Source organism: Musa acuminata, chromosome BXJ2-8 (genome assembly GCF_036884655.1).
Source record: "Musa acuminata AAA Group cultivar baxijiao chromosome BXJ2-8, Cavendish_Baxijiao_AAA, whole genome shotgun sequence".
Taxonomy (NCBI): Eukaryota; Viridiplantae; Streptophyta; class Magnoliopsida; order Zingiberales; family Musaceae; genus Musa; species Musa acuminata.
Window position 1 is genome coordinate 10493761 of NC_088345.1, and position 18749 is coordinate 10512509.

Sequence of the window (18749 nt, forward strand, 5' to 3'; positions counted from 1 at the left end):
ATGTGGATTTAGCTTAAGAGTTTGAAACCATATGATTATTGAAAGTGTCAATTACCATAGTTTATCAGTTGGTTAAATTCCGTGTTCATTATGTATCATTTGTTAAAAAAATAATTATAATTAACAAAATCGTAGCTAAGGAACTACTGATTATGGTATTGAATCTATAACTGACATGTTACAGAAGATTAAGTGCATCTTAAGAAAATATTTGCTTGAGATATTTGTCGACCTTGCATAATTACTTAACACATCATCATCCTGGCTTATTAGAATCAGCACTCATCGCATATACATATGCAACTTTGTGGACGATGCTAATAACAGTGGATCGAACCAGTGAAGAATCATCTTATTATTATTTACCGATGGAAGTACGAAAACGATAAACAAAAAGATAATTTTAATATTTTAATTATATTTTCGATGATGATAGACGATGGCACCACTGGAGGCTGCGACAACTACGTCAGCACCGACGAAGATACAGAACGACAAAAGGACCACTCAGTATTTGCATCAGTACTGACGCAAATGCAGAGTGGTGAAAGGGCGACGGTCTACTACGAACCAGATGCGACCTTCCTTTGTTGGGCTTACAATACTTCCGTCCATGGTACCAACTTCCTCGTGGCTTACCACGTTCGCCAAGTCACTTGTGCTGCTTGCCACTTCCTCGACACTAGCTATCATGTCTCTGACAGAGGTTCGTGGTGAGTTTGCTTCCTTCGTGCTTCCTGTGATTCCAACCATGCTGCCTCCCCTTGGCACTCTGTGGCCTCCTCATTCTCTAGCTCTTGTCTCTTCATCTCCAAATCCAATGTGGCACATGGAGCGATGAAGCCCACAGATACTTGACGGACGATAATAAAGCGATGACGTAGGTTGGTTGAGGAGAGGGTGGAGAATGTCCTACTAGCCTGAAGCCAAAGGATGGGATTGCGAAGCGAACGATGGTGCATGGAAGCGGCAACCTACATGGTTGGCCCGCACTAGGAAATGACCACTGTCCTGCCATTACGAGTGGCCCTTACAGTCGCATTATGGTTCGCCATTAAGCTTTCGGAGTTGTCTTGGTTCCCCACTAAGCTTTTGGAGTAGGATGAGACAACGAAAAGGGGTAATTGGGCGGTTCTCCAACTACTGGTAGCATGCTCCAGAGTATCCGTGAGGCTAATCATTACCACCGCATTATGGATCACCCGAGTCGCTAACGTAGTTGTCAAGCAATGTCGATACAAATGCAAAACGTTATTATTTACGTTGTCCTCTTCCTCTCTTTTTACCTCAACTTTCATCGTCGCTTTCCCTCCTCATTCACAATATTCATCTACGATCCCTGACGTCATCGTCTTTTTTAACGATCGAAAATATAATTAGGATATTAAAATTATTTTTTATTTGTTATTTTCATACTTTCATCAATGAACAAGGAGAAATAAAATTAGATGTTTTATTTTTTATAACCATAACTGCTTCGGCTCCTTACACCATGCTTAATGGCGTAGAGTAGACTCCCTCCCTCCATCAAGCTGCTGACCATGTTGCATTTGATCGGCTATAAACCGATCCAAGTTCTTCTGCGACGAGCCCTGAGGTCCGAGTGCGCGCTCAAGTGTTCTTCTCACGTCCTTCACCTTCTCCCTCAGCTCATCCCCCACTTCTCCCATCACGCTCTCAATCCTCTCTGCCACTTCCTTCCTGCCCATCTTGTTCTTCTCTCCTAAGTCAAGACCGATCTTCCAATTCTGCACCACCAGTTTCCGGTTCGTGAACTGGTCCGTGAGGAGGGGGAAGCAGAGCAGCGGCACCCCGCACCATACGCTCTCCAGGATCGAGTTCCAGCCGCAGTGCGTCAGGAAGGCGCCGATCGACCGGTGCGAGAGCACCGCGGTCTGGCAGCACCATGGCACCACCATCCCCCTTCCTTTGCTGTCCTCGATGAAGGATTCGGGCAGCGGATCGGGCTCGTCGGAGCTGACGACGTCTGGCCGCAGCACCCACAGGAATCTGGCCTTGCTGCGCAGCACCCCCTGCGCTATCTCCTTCAGGTCGCGCCTGCTGATATGCGCGTAGCTCCCGAAGGAGATGTACAAGATGGAGCCCGGCGGCTTCGAGTCCAGCCACCGGGAGCAGTCCGATTCAGCCCACAGGCTCGTCGCCACTGCGCTCTTGGTGAATCCCGCCGGGAAGATCGGCCCTATGGCGTAGAACGGCTTCTCCAGCTGCAGAGCGGAGATGGTCTCCGGCTCGAGTTCTTGCACCGTGTTGCAGAGTACCAAGTCCGCCCCCTTTGCTTCCTCGAATGCTCTGAAGATGATCTGGTGCTCCACCGACGACACGTCCCTTTCTTGGAGGTACGACATGAGATCGGCCGGCTCGATCGCCGCCACTCCCGGCACGTACGTTATGGTGTCTTTGCTATTGTCTACGATCAATATCCGGCGTTACAGCAATCGTGAGTAAGAAAGAGGAAGGATTGGCGTGCATTGAATACCATGAGAAGCGAAGTGGCCGTGTTTGATGAGGAGATCCAAGTGGTAGTAGAGAGTGAAGACGAGCGCGGGCTCGGTCCAGAAGGACACGTAAGGGAGCCCAAACTTCTTGGCTAAGGTGGAAGGCCACACGAAGAAGGTATCGGCGACGAGGCAGGTGATGGGAGGGTCCGCATACAGCGACAGCTTCCGCATGAGCTCCTCGACGTGGGCCGGGAGGACGTGCAGGAGAGAGCCCATGAAGCGGTCGTGGTTGAGGGACCGATCGAAGGCGACGGGGAGGCCGTCGTTCACGAGCTCGCAGCGGACGTCGAGGCCCCAGGCGCGGGCGGCGGCGAAGATGTCGCGGTCGACGCCGGAGGCGGCGCGTGAGGTTTGGTGGTGGATGGCTTCGGTGTAGACGAAGGTGATGGTGAAGCCCCTGGAAGCGAGCTTGGTGGCGAGGTGGACAGCCGGGATGATGTGGCCCTGGAGAGGGTAAGGAACGAGGAGGGCGTGAGAAGGCTTCCGGCGACAGGCAGCCATTGTTACAAAGAGTGGGATCGGTCAGATCCAGAGAGGGAGGAAGAGAGATGACATGCTTGTGAAAGGTGTTTGTGTTGGGCCTCTTTGACACATGGACAAAACTCTGGAAGTATCAGGCCATGGGTGTTGGCTACCTACGCCATGCGGATAAGCACTACAAAGAAGAACTCGGTGCTCTGTCTGAGGGCTGCTGGGGAACGCCAATCGCCTGATAACTCCGAAGAGTGCTTTCGACAAATCTTGATCGTGTTATTCTTTATACGAATCCTTTTTGCTATACTTATAAGAGTTCGAGAAGCTGATAAGAACTCGAACATAATTCGGCTCCATGTAGAATTCATGTGGAAACAGCATTTGGTCACAAACAAGTAGGAGATACAACAACACGAGCAATGGTTTACCACCACCCCACCTTCTACAACTTTGATCTTACTTTCTCGATCATCTCTCTTCGTAGGATCTTTCCCGAGACGGACTTTGGCACAGAGCTAACGAACGTCACTCTCCTCAGCCTCTTATACGGTGCAACCTGATTGATGATGACATGAAACGGAGGAAGGAGAGACTGAGAGAGAAGCACTTGCAACATAAGCTCAATTGAGAATGGAGATTGTTTTACTCAGTATAATAACCTGTTTTGCGATGAAGTTTTGGACATCTTCTCCGGTCAATGAACTAGTGGGAGATCGGACCACATAAGCGATTGGAACCTCGCCGGCTTCAGCATCAGGAAACCTGCATGGAACCCCCAAAGAGATGTTGTGATCATTTAGAGTTTGCACTCAACAAACTAATGTGATGGATGATCAATCAGAAGTGAGTTGATTCGGAGCAAGGTTTCGACAATCTCGACTTACGGAATTACAACAGCATCTAATATCTCGGGATGAGACAGAAGCAATCCTTCTAGTTCAGCTGGTGCAACCTGTGGATGGTAGAAGAATCAGATGCAAGAGCTTTTTTTCATCATCATGATTAGTCTCAAAAGGTTATCTTGGATAGGCAATCTCATGTTCGAAGAGTGTCGTGTGGAAGACATATGATTCATCATCGAATTCGATTTGATCACATAAACGCTTACCTGAAATCCTTTGTACTTGATGAGCTCTTTTATTCGATCAACGATGAAGAGCTGCCCCTTTTCATCGAAGTAACCAAGATCACCAGTATGTAACCAGCCTTCCCTCAAAGTCAATTTTGTGGCTTCTGGATTGTTAAGATACTCTGGATGATAAAAATCGAAGGCCGAATTTAGCAGCAAAAACAAAATGCATTCTTCTTGAACAAGAAAATATTAGTATGCACCACGACATAGCACGATTTATCGAACAGATTCTTCCAGAATTATTTCTTGAAGCAAAAAATTGAAGTCGATGATCGACAATGATAGGAGATCTTATGCTGGTTTGAGCAGGTAGGAGGTAAAAGGACACTGTTAGGCATATAATACAAATTGCAATATAGTAGACAGAAGAAGAAGTCATAAACATGACACGCTGCACATAAGATTATTATATTTCAGATCAATAGGGATAATGTAGAGAATGGATTTCTGGGGAACCATTACAGACCACAAAGGAGAAGACCAGATGATGATAAGGATGTTCCTCAAGGATCACTCCGAAACACGATGATCGCAGAAGGGGAGGAGGGTTGGAATGGATGACAAAGGAGCCTCCTTCGTCATACGAATCAAATTAAGATCACTCGTCCAAAATTGTAACAGGGATTACAGTTCTTATCAAAATAGTATGAGCAATTCTACCTACTCAAGATGCAGAATCCAAGTCTCTACCTGGCATTATGTTGGGACCGCGGAAGCATAACTCGCCCAATTGATTTGGTGGAAGAGATTCCATCGTGTCTACGTTGACAACTTTAGCTTCAACTCCCGACGCCAGTATTCCTGCAGAACCGTACTCACGAACCTCTCCGATGGTAGGAAGGTCCAGCGATAGAATTCCACAGGTCTCTGTCATACCATACCCCTGTTTACAACACCAAGCGTGCGATCAAACAGACACATACAACTCAGCTGGAGAAGAAATGGTGAGATCAAATGCAAAAGTGGTTGGGAGTATTACCTGGACGATATCAGCGTGAGTAAGGTGCTTGGCGACGTCCTCCATCACATCCTTGCTTACTGGTGCTGCGCCGGAACACACGAACCTCAGCGAGCTGAGGTCGTACTTGGTCACCTTCCCGTGCTTGGCGAGCGCGATCATCACCGGCGGCACGCCGAAGAATTCCGTCACTCGGTGCCCCTCGACCGCCTTCAAGATCGAATCCATGTCGAACCTCGACACCGAGACGACGCTGTTGCCCCGCCACAGCTGGGAGTAGGTGATCACTGACAAGCCGAATATGTGGAACATGGGCAGGAAGCAGATGGCGGTGTTGGGCCCATCGCCCCTCGAGTCTTGGTCCACAGTCGCCATGTGGGCGGTGCAGATGAAGTTCCGGTGCGTCAGGACGACGCCCTTGCTGGCTCCGGTGGTCCCCGAGGAGTACAGCAACGCGGCGACGTCCGACTGGTACACCGGCGGCGGAGAGAACCCGGCGGGAACGGGGTTGGCGACGAGGTCGGAGAAGTAGGCGACGGGGGACGCGGGAGGAGGGGACAAGGGGGAGTCTTTGGGGCCGATGATGATGGTCGGTAGGAGCAAGGCAGCGGCCTTCGACCAAAGCTGGGGGACGGTGACCACGACCTTGGCTCGGGCGTCGCGGGCCTGCCTGGTGAGCTCGGGCACGGTGTAGAGGGGGTTGACGGTGGTGGCGATGGCGCCGAGGGAGAGCGCGGCGAGGAAGGCGACGGGGAAGTGGACGGAGTTGGGGGCGAAGATGAGGACGACGTCGCCCTTGCGGAGGCCGAAGAGGGAGGATAAGCTGGCGGCGGCGGAGAGGACCGACGAGCGGAGGTCGGCGAAGGAGAGGGCATCGCCGGTATCGGCGTCGACGAGGGCGAGGCGGTCGGGGTGGGCGGCGGCGCTGCGGAATAGGAAGGGGACCATGGAGAGGGCGGGGTCGGCGGGGAAGGCGATGCGCGGGCGGAGCGAGCGGTAGACGCCGTCGGGGCCGTAGCCGGACTTCCCCATGGTCGCCAAACAAGGATGAGATCTTTGAGCTTTGCCGGGAGGCACTTGGTCCGATATATAAGCTTTCTCCTCTCAAGTTATCCGCGTAGCGATTGGGAGAGGCGCTCGCAACGAGCCCCGAGCGGGACCCGCACCCTGTGTCACGCGTGACCGTGTGTTCAACGAGACGAAGGAGGGTCGACGACGACCGTGGGCGAGATCTGCCGCGGCATTGTTGTCGACGAAAGGCGCGAGTGACGTGTCGGGACACGCATCAAATGGTTACGACTTCTTGGAGCAAAGCCAATTGAAACATTGATTCCAATTATATAAAAAAAATTATTAGTAAATTCAAACTGCATTGACGATTAGAATTAAAAATTTTAGGAGGAAAGATATTATTTTTCTTATAAGCTAAAGAATTTAATTTTTTCTATGGATATATATCTCTCTACCAGTACAAGTTTTGGACACCACCTAATAAGTACCAAGTTTTATTTTATTTTGTTCACTACCTACCAAGCGATGGCAAGGAATCTTTCGACGGCAGAAGTTTCGGGCTGATCACGTGAAAAGTCACATTTTACTTTGTCGATATAATAAATTAGTTTATCATTATAATTTTTATTTTCTCATCTCGTTAACACATTTTATAATTGTTTTGATTGATTGATTGACTAATGAAAATGTGGATCCCGACTTTTTCTAGCTAACGTAAAGAGCAAAACGTAACGGAAAAGATAAAGAAATTGATAGGGAGAGACAATTCATCGGGAGTGACATCGTCTTCGAGGATAAAATAATTTATTTTATTTATTTATCCCGGCTTGATTCAGGACTACTTGCACTTTTATATCTGACCGGACGCTGGGTAAAGTAGACAGATGTCATTAAGATGACCCTTTTCCTACATGAAAGAAGCATTTCATATGGACGACGGCACTCGCAGACTGTGGTGGTCAGACTTCCTATCTGTCTTTCCTGCTTCTGCGCAAGAATACTTACCCTCGGAAAATGGCCGCTGCATTTGCTACCCTTTCAACACTACCGAGCGTTCTTACCTGTCAGATAACAGAGACACTCGGCTGTAGAGGGTCCGCCTCTTGCCAATAACATAGAGGTACGAAACGGCGTAGAATGTCTTCGTTGCTGCGAGAGATTCCATTCCATCTAAACGATCTCTCTCCGGGGCCACGTGACCCGACCCAGTCGCAGCGCGCGATTGCCCACGTTGCTGCTTCCCTTTCGCCACCGCCAGTCTACCTGCTCTCCCTTCGATTCTTGGATCAAAAGCATTTGGAATGGCGGATTCATCTGCACTCTGGGAATCCGTCCCCTTCGATTCTCGAAGGTGGCCGCGTCGGGGGCGATCCCTATGGGCCTTTACTCCTGGGAATCCTTCCCCTTCTCCGAAGGTCAAGTGCCGCCTCACGATTTCTTGATCTTACAATTCTAGGGTTTTCATTTCAGTTGTTTCTTGATGAATTTTGGATGATCATGTCGAATTTCATTTTCTTTAATCATTGTTTGGAGAAACAAGAATTCCGATCGTACCGTGCTGCGACGTCATATTTTGGAACCATTTGTGCGGTAGGGTTCCGATCATACAAACTGCTGTCGTCTCTTGGTTGCGATTGCACGTAGCAATTATATACGTAATGTATCAAACAGCTGTCCTGCAGCATTTGCATTTGCATTTGCTTGTGAGCTTGGAAAACGCCATCTATTCTGGTGTGGATGGCACTAGTCTTGTTCATTATTGTGTTTGGTCAATGACTATATGTATGTTACTCTTTGAAACAATAATGTGTAGTCATTGGAATTGCAAACATCATACCGCTCTTGTTATTTTTATGGGCATTTAGGGTATCACAGACACAAAAACGTTTTTGGGGGGCTTATTTAGTTGTTCTGATGATTATGGTGCTTTTTGTCAACTATAGCTTCACAGTTTGTGAGATGATGCCCATTTCATTGAATTTTCTGCTGGTCATCCATCTTGTGTGTGTCAAATTATTAAGTTGTTTCAGAAATTTATCTGTCTATCGTGTATTGAATTATTTACTTACTATCCCTTGGAAATTTTTTTATAAAACTCTGATGCTGCTCCACTTTTATAATTGTCTCGTGACTAAAGTGCTTTTTTTTTTTATTTTGTGCTTCCAAAGTCTGTTTTATCTGATCCATCTCAGTCACTCTTTTACTGGTCAGTAACTTTATGTTTGTGTCTTTATTTGAGTTTAATTCTTTTTATTTTATGTATGGATGCATTTTTCACCCATTCAGTGGGTTCCTGAAGATAGAATCACCCTTTTCACTTCTGAAGAGCTTATTCAGATAGGAGGATCCTTCGTTCCTCATCGAATTCCTTTTATGAAAGTAATGGCAAAACTTTGTTACAAGACTTTTTTTGGCATTTATTCATATTTATGAATTCTTTTGTTTTAATTATTGGGTTAATAGTGTTGAGTATCTAAGTTTAATTAATACATACAGTGCCTGCTTAGAGTGTACTGTTCTATTCTCCAGCATCTGTTATAGACAATAAAATAATTGCTTCTCTAGACATTTACCTTGTGGTGTGTTATGGGCATTTTTTTTTTCTGGCTGGTATCTCTTAATCCTGCTAATATTCACTTTGACTGGATTTGATATTTTTGCCATTTAAAAGCATACCGGGTAAATACATCTCTAGGAAGTTTGTTTGTTGAGTAAAAGAAAATATTTTCTCTCAGTCAACTATTTGGATACTACTTTGCCACATCAAAAGTCTCTCAAGTCTTTTGTTTATACGTTCTTAGATTGACCATGTTTTATCGTGGACTAGTGTAAGACGTCAAAAGGTGTTACCGTGTGACCTCGCCCTAGCGAAGCCAAATGCTCCCAAATATTAAAATACAAAAGAATATATACCTATTTATCTAAGGATTGCAATTTCGATCTATACCAGTGTATCAAGCCCTACTCGGTACTGTATATACTAAGGCGTATCGACGGTATGCCCAAAATAATAAAAAATCAAAAAATACTTGAAAATTAAAAAAAAGTTAGATTAGGGTTTTTAAGTTAGAAATAAATATAAATTTAGTATAATTTTAACAAAAATAATATAAATTAGGAAAGAATAGTGTCACATATCTTTTTCGGGCTTTGAGGAGTAGCTTTGTGGTACGTTCCGGATTGTCTTTCCGTTAATATTGAATTATCTACAAAAAAATCATTTGAATTGTTATGTTTGTCGGTGGATCGGGATCCTCGATCCTATATATCTATATATCAATATGATATGTTTGTCGAACCCAATCCTGAAATTGATCCCACAACATAGTATACCGATACACTGTATGCCATTGGTTCATCAATGTGATGATGGTCGTAGTCTGATCATCGTGAACCACATGTTCGAGGCGACTCCTGGGGCAAGGACAAATGTGGCATGTAATGGTGCAGAGTATAGAGAATTTAATAACTTCTACTTTTGTTACTGATCTGCTACTCCATATCGTAAGTTCGATCATCGTATTGTTGCTCGAAGAAGTATGACCAACTATCATCATACTATTGTTATCGTAAGATTCTCCATAATATGACGATTGTGAATACGATGAGCTACGCTCTGTATCTATGTCGTGTAGGCTCTGTTGCATCTGCTCAAAATCGTCCACTGGCTTCCCCTTCCCCTTTCGTGCATAAACTTTATCAGTACTTCGTCGAGCTCCATGATCAGAATCTTGGATTGTATGTATAAGATATTACACGGTTTATGCACCACCCTCAAATTGCTCATTATTAAAATCATTAATCATAACATTAAAAAACTTAATTAAAACCTCATTAAACCTATTATACTATCACAAACATATAATCCAATCTTTAATATACATGAAATATAAAGATTTGACCTCTTAAATGTCTAATTTTAAAAAATCAATATTAAACACACTAATCACAGCATTAAAGACTGTAATTACTCCATAATTAATACTATTCTACCATAAAAAATATATCAAATAACATATTAGACATTAAGTCATACACCACAAGAATAGGTTTAATTATCTCATAAATCAATAAAGATCTAGAAAGAGAATACATTCTTAATCCGCCCAAATTAGCTTCCTAAACTGATCCAATATACAAATTGTGGCCTTGTTGAGTTTAAGAGAGTGAAAATGTGAGAATAAGAGATAGATGTGAGTGAATAAGGGTTTAAGAGAGTTTAAGAGATTGAGAGTGAAATGAGTTGAAAGAGGAGGGAGGAAAGGGTCAAATTAACCATTTGAAATAGGGCAATCTCAACCCTTGATCGGTAACGGTAGAAATCCGATCGTTACCAACTAGTACAGACCTTGTTTCGCTGATACGAGGTCAAGTGACCAAAACCGCCCGATAGAGGATAGTTTGAGTATTGGTATTCTATCAGGCTGATATGTATTGTCCATACTAAGCAATACGCACCGGTACAACAAACCCTGTGTTTATCTACCTAAACAGTGTACTATATGTCCTAACTCCTAATAGTGTACCCATTTAGTAGTGTTCATAAGTTCCTAACAACAAAGTCTAGGAAATTGGAGATCGTTAAACAAAGTGCAGAAGCGAGCATGAAATAGGAGATCATTTAACAAAGATGGGAGACGGAGAAGTAACCAGTTGGCAAAAGACTATCGAGTATGGCATCGAGGAAGGCGATAGTGCATGGTGGAGGACAGTTGTATTCTTCGACTCAAGTATGGTTCACGTGATTGCATTGGTGCTTAGGGTGGAGGAAGGTGGTAACCGATGGAGGAACAAAGCTGATCGATGATGTAAGCTACATAAGGTGGAGAAACGAAGCTTTACACAACAGCGTAGGACGGAGAAGGCTTGTGATCGATAATGTAAGCCAAAGGAAGGCACTACACATGACGGCATAGGGCGAAGAAGGCTCATGGTAAACGACGTAAGCCGAAGGAAGACGCTGCACACAACAGCGGAGGGCGGAGGAGGCTTGCAATCAAAGGCATAAGCCAAAGGAAGATGTTGCAGTCGGTGGCGTATTGTCACGAACAGTCGTCGCGCACTAGCAACAACTTTGTTCAACGAACCGTTCGTCGCTTTTGCATGCTTGTACAGAGACATGGCAGCCTGTTTTGCCTTGGTTTTATGTTTTTGCTTGTAAAAATGCATGTTCGAACAGGTTGCAATGCTGCAGTGCGATCGCTCGTCGCACCAGGCCGAAATGCCCCAAAATGGCTCCGTTTTCACGTGTGCCACGGCTTGTTTTCTGTAAGCCGCAGCAGCACACCAAAATGTCAGCCATCTCAGCACCCTGGAACCCCCTGGGTAGCACAGGGCTGGATGGGGCTTCGGTATATTATCGGGCATTGAAAAATCTTCACAAGTTCACACATTAACTTGACGGGAACTTGCCTTCGCGCTCGGCACCCGGTAAGCAGTTGTTTGTGGACTTGCAACTGTTCGTTCCACCTTCTAGAGTCCTTGTTTTCTCCTTCCTCTTTTTTTTCTCTTGCACACAAGGTGCTTGCTGAATTGCTTGTAAAGCTTCCCTCTTCGCAAGACGTCAGGACTTGTTCGTCGCTCATTTTCAATCTAATCAACTTTCTGTTTTACAGTTCCTTGGGGACTTGTACGAGGTTGCAACTAGGCTGAACCTTTGCGGACGCATATGTCGCAAGGGCGCCTCATGACTTAAGCAATCCCAACTAAGTCCGAGGAGTTAGTGCAAGGGTGCTTCAAGACTTAGGCAACTATAACTAAGTTCGTGACTTTGCCGCAAGGGTGCCTCACGACTTAGGCAATTCCAGTGAGTGGGCAAGTAATTCGAGTAAGCAGCGAAGAAACTTCGCAATCTCGCCATGGCTAAGCACCGTGGCAAATCGAGCAAGGCGAGGCAAGCCGGACCATTGCCCCAAGCAGCCGCAAGTGGGCTGCAAGTGCAAACTCGCTCTCATGTTGGTGGAGTCGCGTTGGAGGATCATGGTAGCGAACATGATGAGCGAGAAGTTGGCTACTCTCCGCGAGCGGAGGAGGCACAATCTGGAGCGCCAACCGGAAGAAGAGCCATAAGGAGAGACTCACAGCGGCGGAAACCCGCTTGGATGTTCTTGAAGCGAGCTTAAAGGAACTCTACCAAGGCCAACGAAGGCTTCTTGGAGTAGAGAGCTCGTAAGAAGAAGCTGAATCCCGAATTGACAAGGTTGAGGCCCTAGTCGATCGACTGACGGATGATACCAAAGACTCTGTGCAACATTTGCACGAAGTCATGGCAGAACTCACTTCCAGAGTGACAACGCTCACAAGGGCACTAAATGTGGGAGGGAACAACACCCGTGTTGTGCCGCCACAAAACTTGAGGGAACCTGAGCCTCATTGCTATGGAGGTACTAGGGACGCAAAAGAGCTCGAAAATTTCTTGTTTAACATGGAACAGTTTCAATAGCAACCATGTATCTGAACGGGGATGCAAAACTTTGGTTGAAAACCCGTTGGGAGGAGATCCACCAAGGTCGATGTCGAGTGGACACATGAGAGGACTTAAAGCGGGAGTTGAGAATTCAGTTCCTACCCGAGAACATGGAGTTTGTCGCAAGGAGGAAGTTGAGACAACTTCGCCAAAGTACTTACATCCAAGACTACATGAAGCAATTTTCTGCGCTAATACTGGACATACAGGACATGTCCGAGAAGGAAAAGCTGTTTAGCTACCTCAATGGCCTAAAACCATGGGCTCAACAAGAATTACATCGAAGGAATGTCACCGATGTGATCAGGGCAATTGCGGCCGCAAAAAGGCTCACTAACTTTGTTTCCTCGGAGGACTAGGGAAAAAGGAAACATTCTTTAGGAAATCACCCTCGAAAATATTCTCGAGTGAAGGAGCCCGAGGGTGAACAAATGAAGAAGAGTTCCCACAAAGGGCCAAGCTCAAAAGGCAAAGCCCCAAAACCTGATGGATGCTTCTTGTGCGGAGGGCCGCACATGGTGAGGGAGTGCCCACAGAAACAAGCACTCAATGCTTTAACAGCTTCAATCCACCCCCCCCCCAAATCAGACAAGGGCAAGGCTGTCGCCCTCAGTTCAAGCAGTTCAGAATCCAATAACGACGATAAGGAGTCGCAAGGTCCCCGAATGGGAGCAATGTGTTTGTTGAATGCATTGCGGGGTCAAGTGGGTGAGAACATGAAGGCAAAATCATTGAAAGCAGGGAGTAGCGAGTTGATGTACGTGGATATTAAGCTCAATGGCCAAACAACTCGTACAATGGTGGACACGGGCGCTACCCACAACTTTATTGTCGATCGAGAAGCAAAGAAACTTGGGCTAATCTTGGAGAAGAACCCAAGTCGGATGAAGACGGTGAATTCAAAGGCCAAGCGGATCTCCGGGCTGGCAAAGGGAGTTCCCATCAAGATCGGAACATGGAGCGGGAGCACAAACATGATGGCGGTGCCATTGGACGACTTCCAAGTGATTTTTGGAATGGAGTTTATGCACGCGATGAAGTTGGTGTCAATGTCGTTCCTAAACTCCCTGTGTATGATGGGAGGTGACGACCCTTGTGTGGTTCCCGTCTCTTGGAGAGGAACCAGGGGCCCCCAACAGATATCGACATTACAACTGAAGAAAGGGGTACGAAAAGGCGAATTAACATTTGTGGCCGCTGTGAAGCTAGAGCCACTCGATGAGGAGGTTATTCATGAACCTACTGTGGTGGTGAATGTTCTAAAGGAGTTCACAGACGTTATGCCACCCGAGTTGTCGAAGACTCTGCCACCACGCAAAGGCGTGGATCATCATATCGAGCTGGAGCCAGGAGTGAAGCCTCCAGCGAGACCACCCTATCGCACGTCCCCTCCAGAGCTGGCAGAGCTCAAAGAGCAGTTATATGAAGTGCTAAGCGATGGTCTCATCCGTAGCTCTAAAGTACAATTCGAAGCTCCAGTTTCTTCCAAAAGAAACAAGATGGGAGCCTCCGACTATGCGTCGATTATCGAGCCCTCAATAAAGTGACGGTGAAGAACAAGTATCCCATCTTACTCAACGCGGACTTGTTCGACCAATTGGGCAAAGCCAAGTATTTCTCCAAACTTGACCTCCGGTCAGGGTAGTAGCAAGTGTGCATTGCTGAAGGCGACGAAACGAATGCTACCTGCGTGACCAGGTATGGAGCGTTTGAGTTCTTGGTGATGCCTTTCGGCTTAACCAATACTCCGGCCACGTTCTGCACTCTTATGAACCAACTATTCAAAGAGTATTTTGATAAGTTTGTGGTCGTCTACTTGGATGATATCGTCGTCCATAGCCAAACGCTCGAGGGGCATGTCGAACACCTTCGGACAATTTTCAAGGTTCTCAGGGAGAATACTTTGTTCGTGAAAAGGGAGAAGTGCTACTTTGCTTAAACGGAGATCTTATTCTTGGGGCATCGAATCGGTGATGGCTCCATTCGGATGGACAAATCAAAGGTGCAAGTTATTGCGGAATGGCGAACTCCAAAGAAGGTGTCAGAGCTGAGATCCTTCCTTGGCTTCATCAACTACTATCGGCGCTTTATAGCAAGGAGTTGCTGAAGGAGGAGCCTTGGAGGTGGTCTAATAAATGTAAAGCTGCATTCCAAGATCTGAAGGCTACTGTGTTGGAAAAACCGGTGCTCAAATTGTCAGACTATGGGAAGCCCTTCGAAGTCCATACAGATGCTTCAGACTTCGCTATTGGAGGAGTACTCATGCAGGAGGGTCACCTGATGGCCTACGAGAGTCGTAAGCTCAATGAGACCGAGCGACAGTATCTGGTGCACGAGAAGGAGATGATGGCGGTGGTCCACTGTCTACGAGTTTGACGGCACTACCTTCTTGGATCGCGATTTGTGCTGACGACAGACAAAATCTCTTTGAGCTATTTCCAAACTCAAAAGAAACTCTCCCCAAAGCAAGCACGATGACAGGATTTCCAGGCTGATATGGCAATGAAGTACAAGCCCGGAAAAGCAAATGTCATGGTCGATGCATTGAGCCGAAAAGTGGAGCAAGTGAATGTCGTGCAGTTGGAGGGCAGAGGCCAAGTAAGTTAGTTTCACTCCAACTTCCTTTCCAGGATCAGGGATGGACTGTACAGTGATCCCCAGATAGTAACCTTGATGTAGCTCATCAAAAAAGGCAAGACACGACGATTTTGGGTTCAGGAGAGACTCGTTTGCACAAAAGGTAATAGGGTTTGTGTTCATCGAGTGGACAATTTAAGGCGTGAACTCTTAAGAGAGTGTCACGATTCCCTTTGGGCTGGACATCCAAGTATTCACAGAACCTTGGCTCTTGTGGAGAGGGTCTTCTACTGGCTGAAGATGGGGACTGATGTGGAGGAATATGTTCGAACATACCTCACTTGCCAACAAGACAAGATGGAACAGCGGAAGCCGGTGGGACTTTTAGAACAATTACCCATACCAGAAAGGTCATGGGAGAGCATTTCCTTGAACTTCATATCAAGGTTGCCGGCAGTAGGGGGACTCGGATCGATACTCGTGGTGGTCGATCGATTTTTAATGTATGTAACTTTCATTGCTGCACCCCTACACTATTCAGCATAGGAGGCGGCCAAGCTGATGATGAAAAATGTGGTGAAGTATTGGGGAGTCTCACACAATATCATCAGTGATCGAGACGCTTGGTTCTTGGGACGATTCTGGACCGAGCTATTCAAATCATTGGGGTCTAAGTTATACTTCTCCACAAGCCTCCACTCCTAGACGGATGGCCAAACTGAAAGAATAAACTCCCTCCTTTAGCAATATCTTCGGCACTACGTGAGTGCCAACCAACGAGATTGGGTGAAGCTGTTGGACATAGCCCAATTCTCCTACAACTTGTAGCATAGCTCTGCGTCTAACAAGAGCCCCTTACAGATCATTACAGGATAACAACCGTCAACTCCTCACACCTTAGCTATTGGATATACTGGGAGTAGTCCGTCAGTATATCACTTTGCAAAAGAATGGCACTGAAATGCAGATATTGTGTGGGCTTACTTAGAGAATGTGGCCAAAAAGATGAAGAAGTGGGCAGACTTGCAAAGGTGACCGCAGGAGTTCAAAGTCGATGATTTGGTGTTGGTAAAGCTCCAACCAGCATCACTCTGATTCTTTAGGAATAAAGTACATAAATGATTGGTGCACAAGTACGAAGGGCCCTTCCCAATTATCAGTAGGGTGGGCAACGTCTCCTACAAGTTGCAACTGTCGGTATGGCTCAAAATTCACAATGTTTTTCATGCCAGCAACTTGAAAGCCAACCACTTAGATCCGTAAGATGCTTCCCGAAGTGTTCCAACTCGGCTACCCCCCACCGGAGCCTCATACGAAAAGCGAGTTGAAATCATTTTAGCGGATCGCAAGATAAAGCTACCCAATGGAGTTGAGCAGACCGAGTACTTAGTGAAGTGGCAAAAGCTTCCCCGAACCGAAGCCAGTTGAGAGCCCGAAAATGCCCTACGACAAGAAGAAGCAATCATCAACAACAACCAACAAGCGTCGACGAGGGCGTCGACAGTTTAAGTGGGGGAGAATGTCACGAACGGTCGTCGCGCACTCGCAACAACTTCGTTCAACGAACCCTTCGTCGCTTTTGTATGCTTGTACAAAGACATTGTAGCCTGTTTTGCCTTGGTTGTGTGTTTTTGCTTGTAAAAATGCATGCTCGAACAGGGTGCAACGCTGCAGTGCGATCGCTCGTCGCGCCGGGTCGAAATGCCCCAAAATGGCTCCGTTTTCGCGTGCCACGGTTTGTTTTCTGCAAGCCACAGTTGCACACCAAAATGCCAGCCATCTCAGCACCTTAGAACCCCCTGGGTGGCACAGGGCTAGATGGGGCTTAGGTATATTGTCATGTGTTGAAAAATCTTCATAAGTTCGCACGTTAACTTGACGGGAACTTGCCTTCGCACCCGCACCCGGTGAGCAGTTGTTTGTAGACTTGCAACTGTTCGTTCTACCTTTTAAAGTATTGTTTTCTCCTTCGTCTCTTTTCTCTCTTGCACTCAAGGTGCTTGTTAAATTGCTTGTAAATCTTCCCTCTTCACGAGACGTCGGGACTTGTCCATCGCTCGTTTTTAATCTAATTAACTTTCTGTTTTACAGGTCCTTCGAGACCTGTACGAGGTTGCAACTAGGCTGAACCTTTGTGGACGCATATGTCGCAAGGGCGCCTCATGACTTAGGCAATCCTAGCTAAGTCCGAGGAGTTAGTGCAAGGGTGCTTCACAACTTAGGCAACCGCAACTAAGTTCATGACTTTGCCGCAATGGTGCCTTACGACTTAGGCAATTTCAGTTAAGTCCGTGACAGTATGGCGACGGAGGCTTGCCGTTGGGTTTCTTCCGCTAGATTCTTCATTAGGTCGAGCGCGGAGGGGGGAGGGTGAGTTGTTGATTAGTTGGTTCAGTTGAGCCAACTATGTCCAATTGATTGAACCCAATCAAAGCCCAACCAAACCCATGATTTATTCGGCTCGGGCACATGCCTGATCCCCCAACACCTGGGTTGAGGCATGTGCCCGAGTGGTGCTTCATCGAATCGCCTTACCCAAACTTGTTACGAGATGCTCGGGCCTCGCCTCGCCTCGCCTGGGCGCCTAGGCGAGCGCTCCAGCGACTATTGAAAATACTGTTTTGAACAGTAACGAGGCTTTGTATTGTCATTTTGTGTTTTTGTTTTGCATGGCTGATCTAGGTTGAAAATCTGGTTACCAAAATTCTTATGGTCTCCTCTCGTCACGACCCTTTGCCTTTTGTCATTATTTTCGTGTTCATTATTGGTATGCTTTAGCTGATCAGGGATAGAAAATCTAGCATCCAAGCGTTTGACACCTCATAATTTCTTGATTTAGTTTCCTTTCAGTTTTTTTAGCAGAGGCGTTTGCTTAACTTAAGAAACGTCCTTTTGCAGGTTGTCGCGGCAGAGAAAGTGAGCAGCGGAGGGTTGCAGAAGAAGCTCGTTATGACCATCGCAGTGCCACTGCTTTGGGGCGTTCCACCTGCCTCTGGGACCCTCTGCGTTGCAGTTCGTAGTGGGGTTGGTAGGTATTGTAGAAAAGATATATCGGCGGTGGAACTTTTTTGTAAATTACAAACAGTGTATCGCGAGCATCAGCAAAGTACAGGAGATGTTATGTACAAATGACTCAAAATAGGTCTCGGTAAGTTATCCCATTGTATATATAATCTTTTATTTTTAGTTTTCATCAGAGGAGATTTCAAACCCTTTAAAATAAGAAAAGCGACTTAAGTACATTTGCATCATACTAGTGTTTTAGATTTTTTTTTTTTATTTGTTGTTCAAAGTAATTCGATCATTTGGTAGAAGTTGGTAAAAATAGGAAAACTAAATCGAGATTTAGTCTTGCATTTTTTATTTACTTTGGCATTTCGTTTGTTTTTTTCTGAAGTTAATATCATTACCGATTTTTATTATCCTGTAAAATGTTATATCGGCAACAGTATTCACTCAAAAAGGTGGGGTGCGGTGCGGTGCGGTGCATAGGAAGGCAATAGTACAGGAATTATTTTGGCAACATAGTTTGCCAAGGAGATGTAGGGATTCACATGTGCTTGCAATATCTACATTTATACTAAATTCGTGCACAGGTTGTACCGCGTATAA

At 46.1% G+C, this 18749-nt stretch overlaps 2 protein-coding genes and 1 long non-coding RNA gene across 3 annotated transcripts; 1 reads left to right on the forward strand and 2 right to left on the reverse strand.

Annotated features, from left to right (window-relative positions):
- Positions 1-1437: 1437 nt before the first annotated feature.
- LOC135619136 (UDP-glycosyltransferase 86A1-like) lies at positions 1438-3178 on the reverse strand. Its single transcript, XM_065120845.1, has 2 exons — positions 2498-3178; positions 1438-2428 (listed from the first exon to the last, which is right to left on the reverse strand). Exons 1-2 carry the CDS (start codon positions 3018-3020, stop codon positions 1497-1499), a joined length of 1455 nt encoding a protein of 484 aa, XP_064976917.1. The 5' UTR covers positions 3021-3178; the 3' UTR covers positions 1438-1496.
- Positions 3179-3319: 141 nt separating this feature from the next.
- Positions 3320-6253, reverse strand: LOC135619135 (4-coumarate--CoA ligase-like 1). Its single transcript, XM_065120843.1, has 6 exons — positions 5105-6253; positions 4816-5008; positions 4102-4244; positions 3878-3945; positions 3653-3755; positions 3320-3549 (listed from the first exon to the last, which is right to left on the reverse strand). Exons 1-6 carry the CDS (start codon positions 6113-6115, stop codon positions 3436-3438), a joined length of 1632 nt encoding a protein of 543 aa, XP_064976915.1. The 5' UTR covers positions 6116-6253; the 3' UTR covers positions 3320-3435.
- A 998-nt stretch (positions 6254-7251) lies between these two features.
- LOC135618339 (uncharacterized) lies at positions 7252-18516 on the forward strand. Its single transcript, XR_010488979.1, has 3 exons — positions 7252-7509; positions 8381-8473; positions 18036-18516. It is a non-coding gene; the product is annotated as an uncharacterized LOC135618339 (long non-coding RNA).
- The last annotated feature ends 233 nt before the right edge of the window (positions 18517-18749 follow it).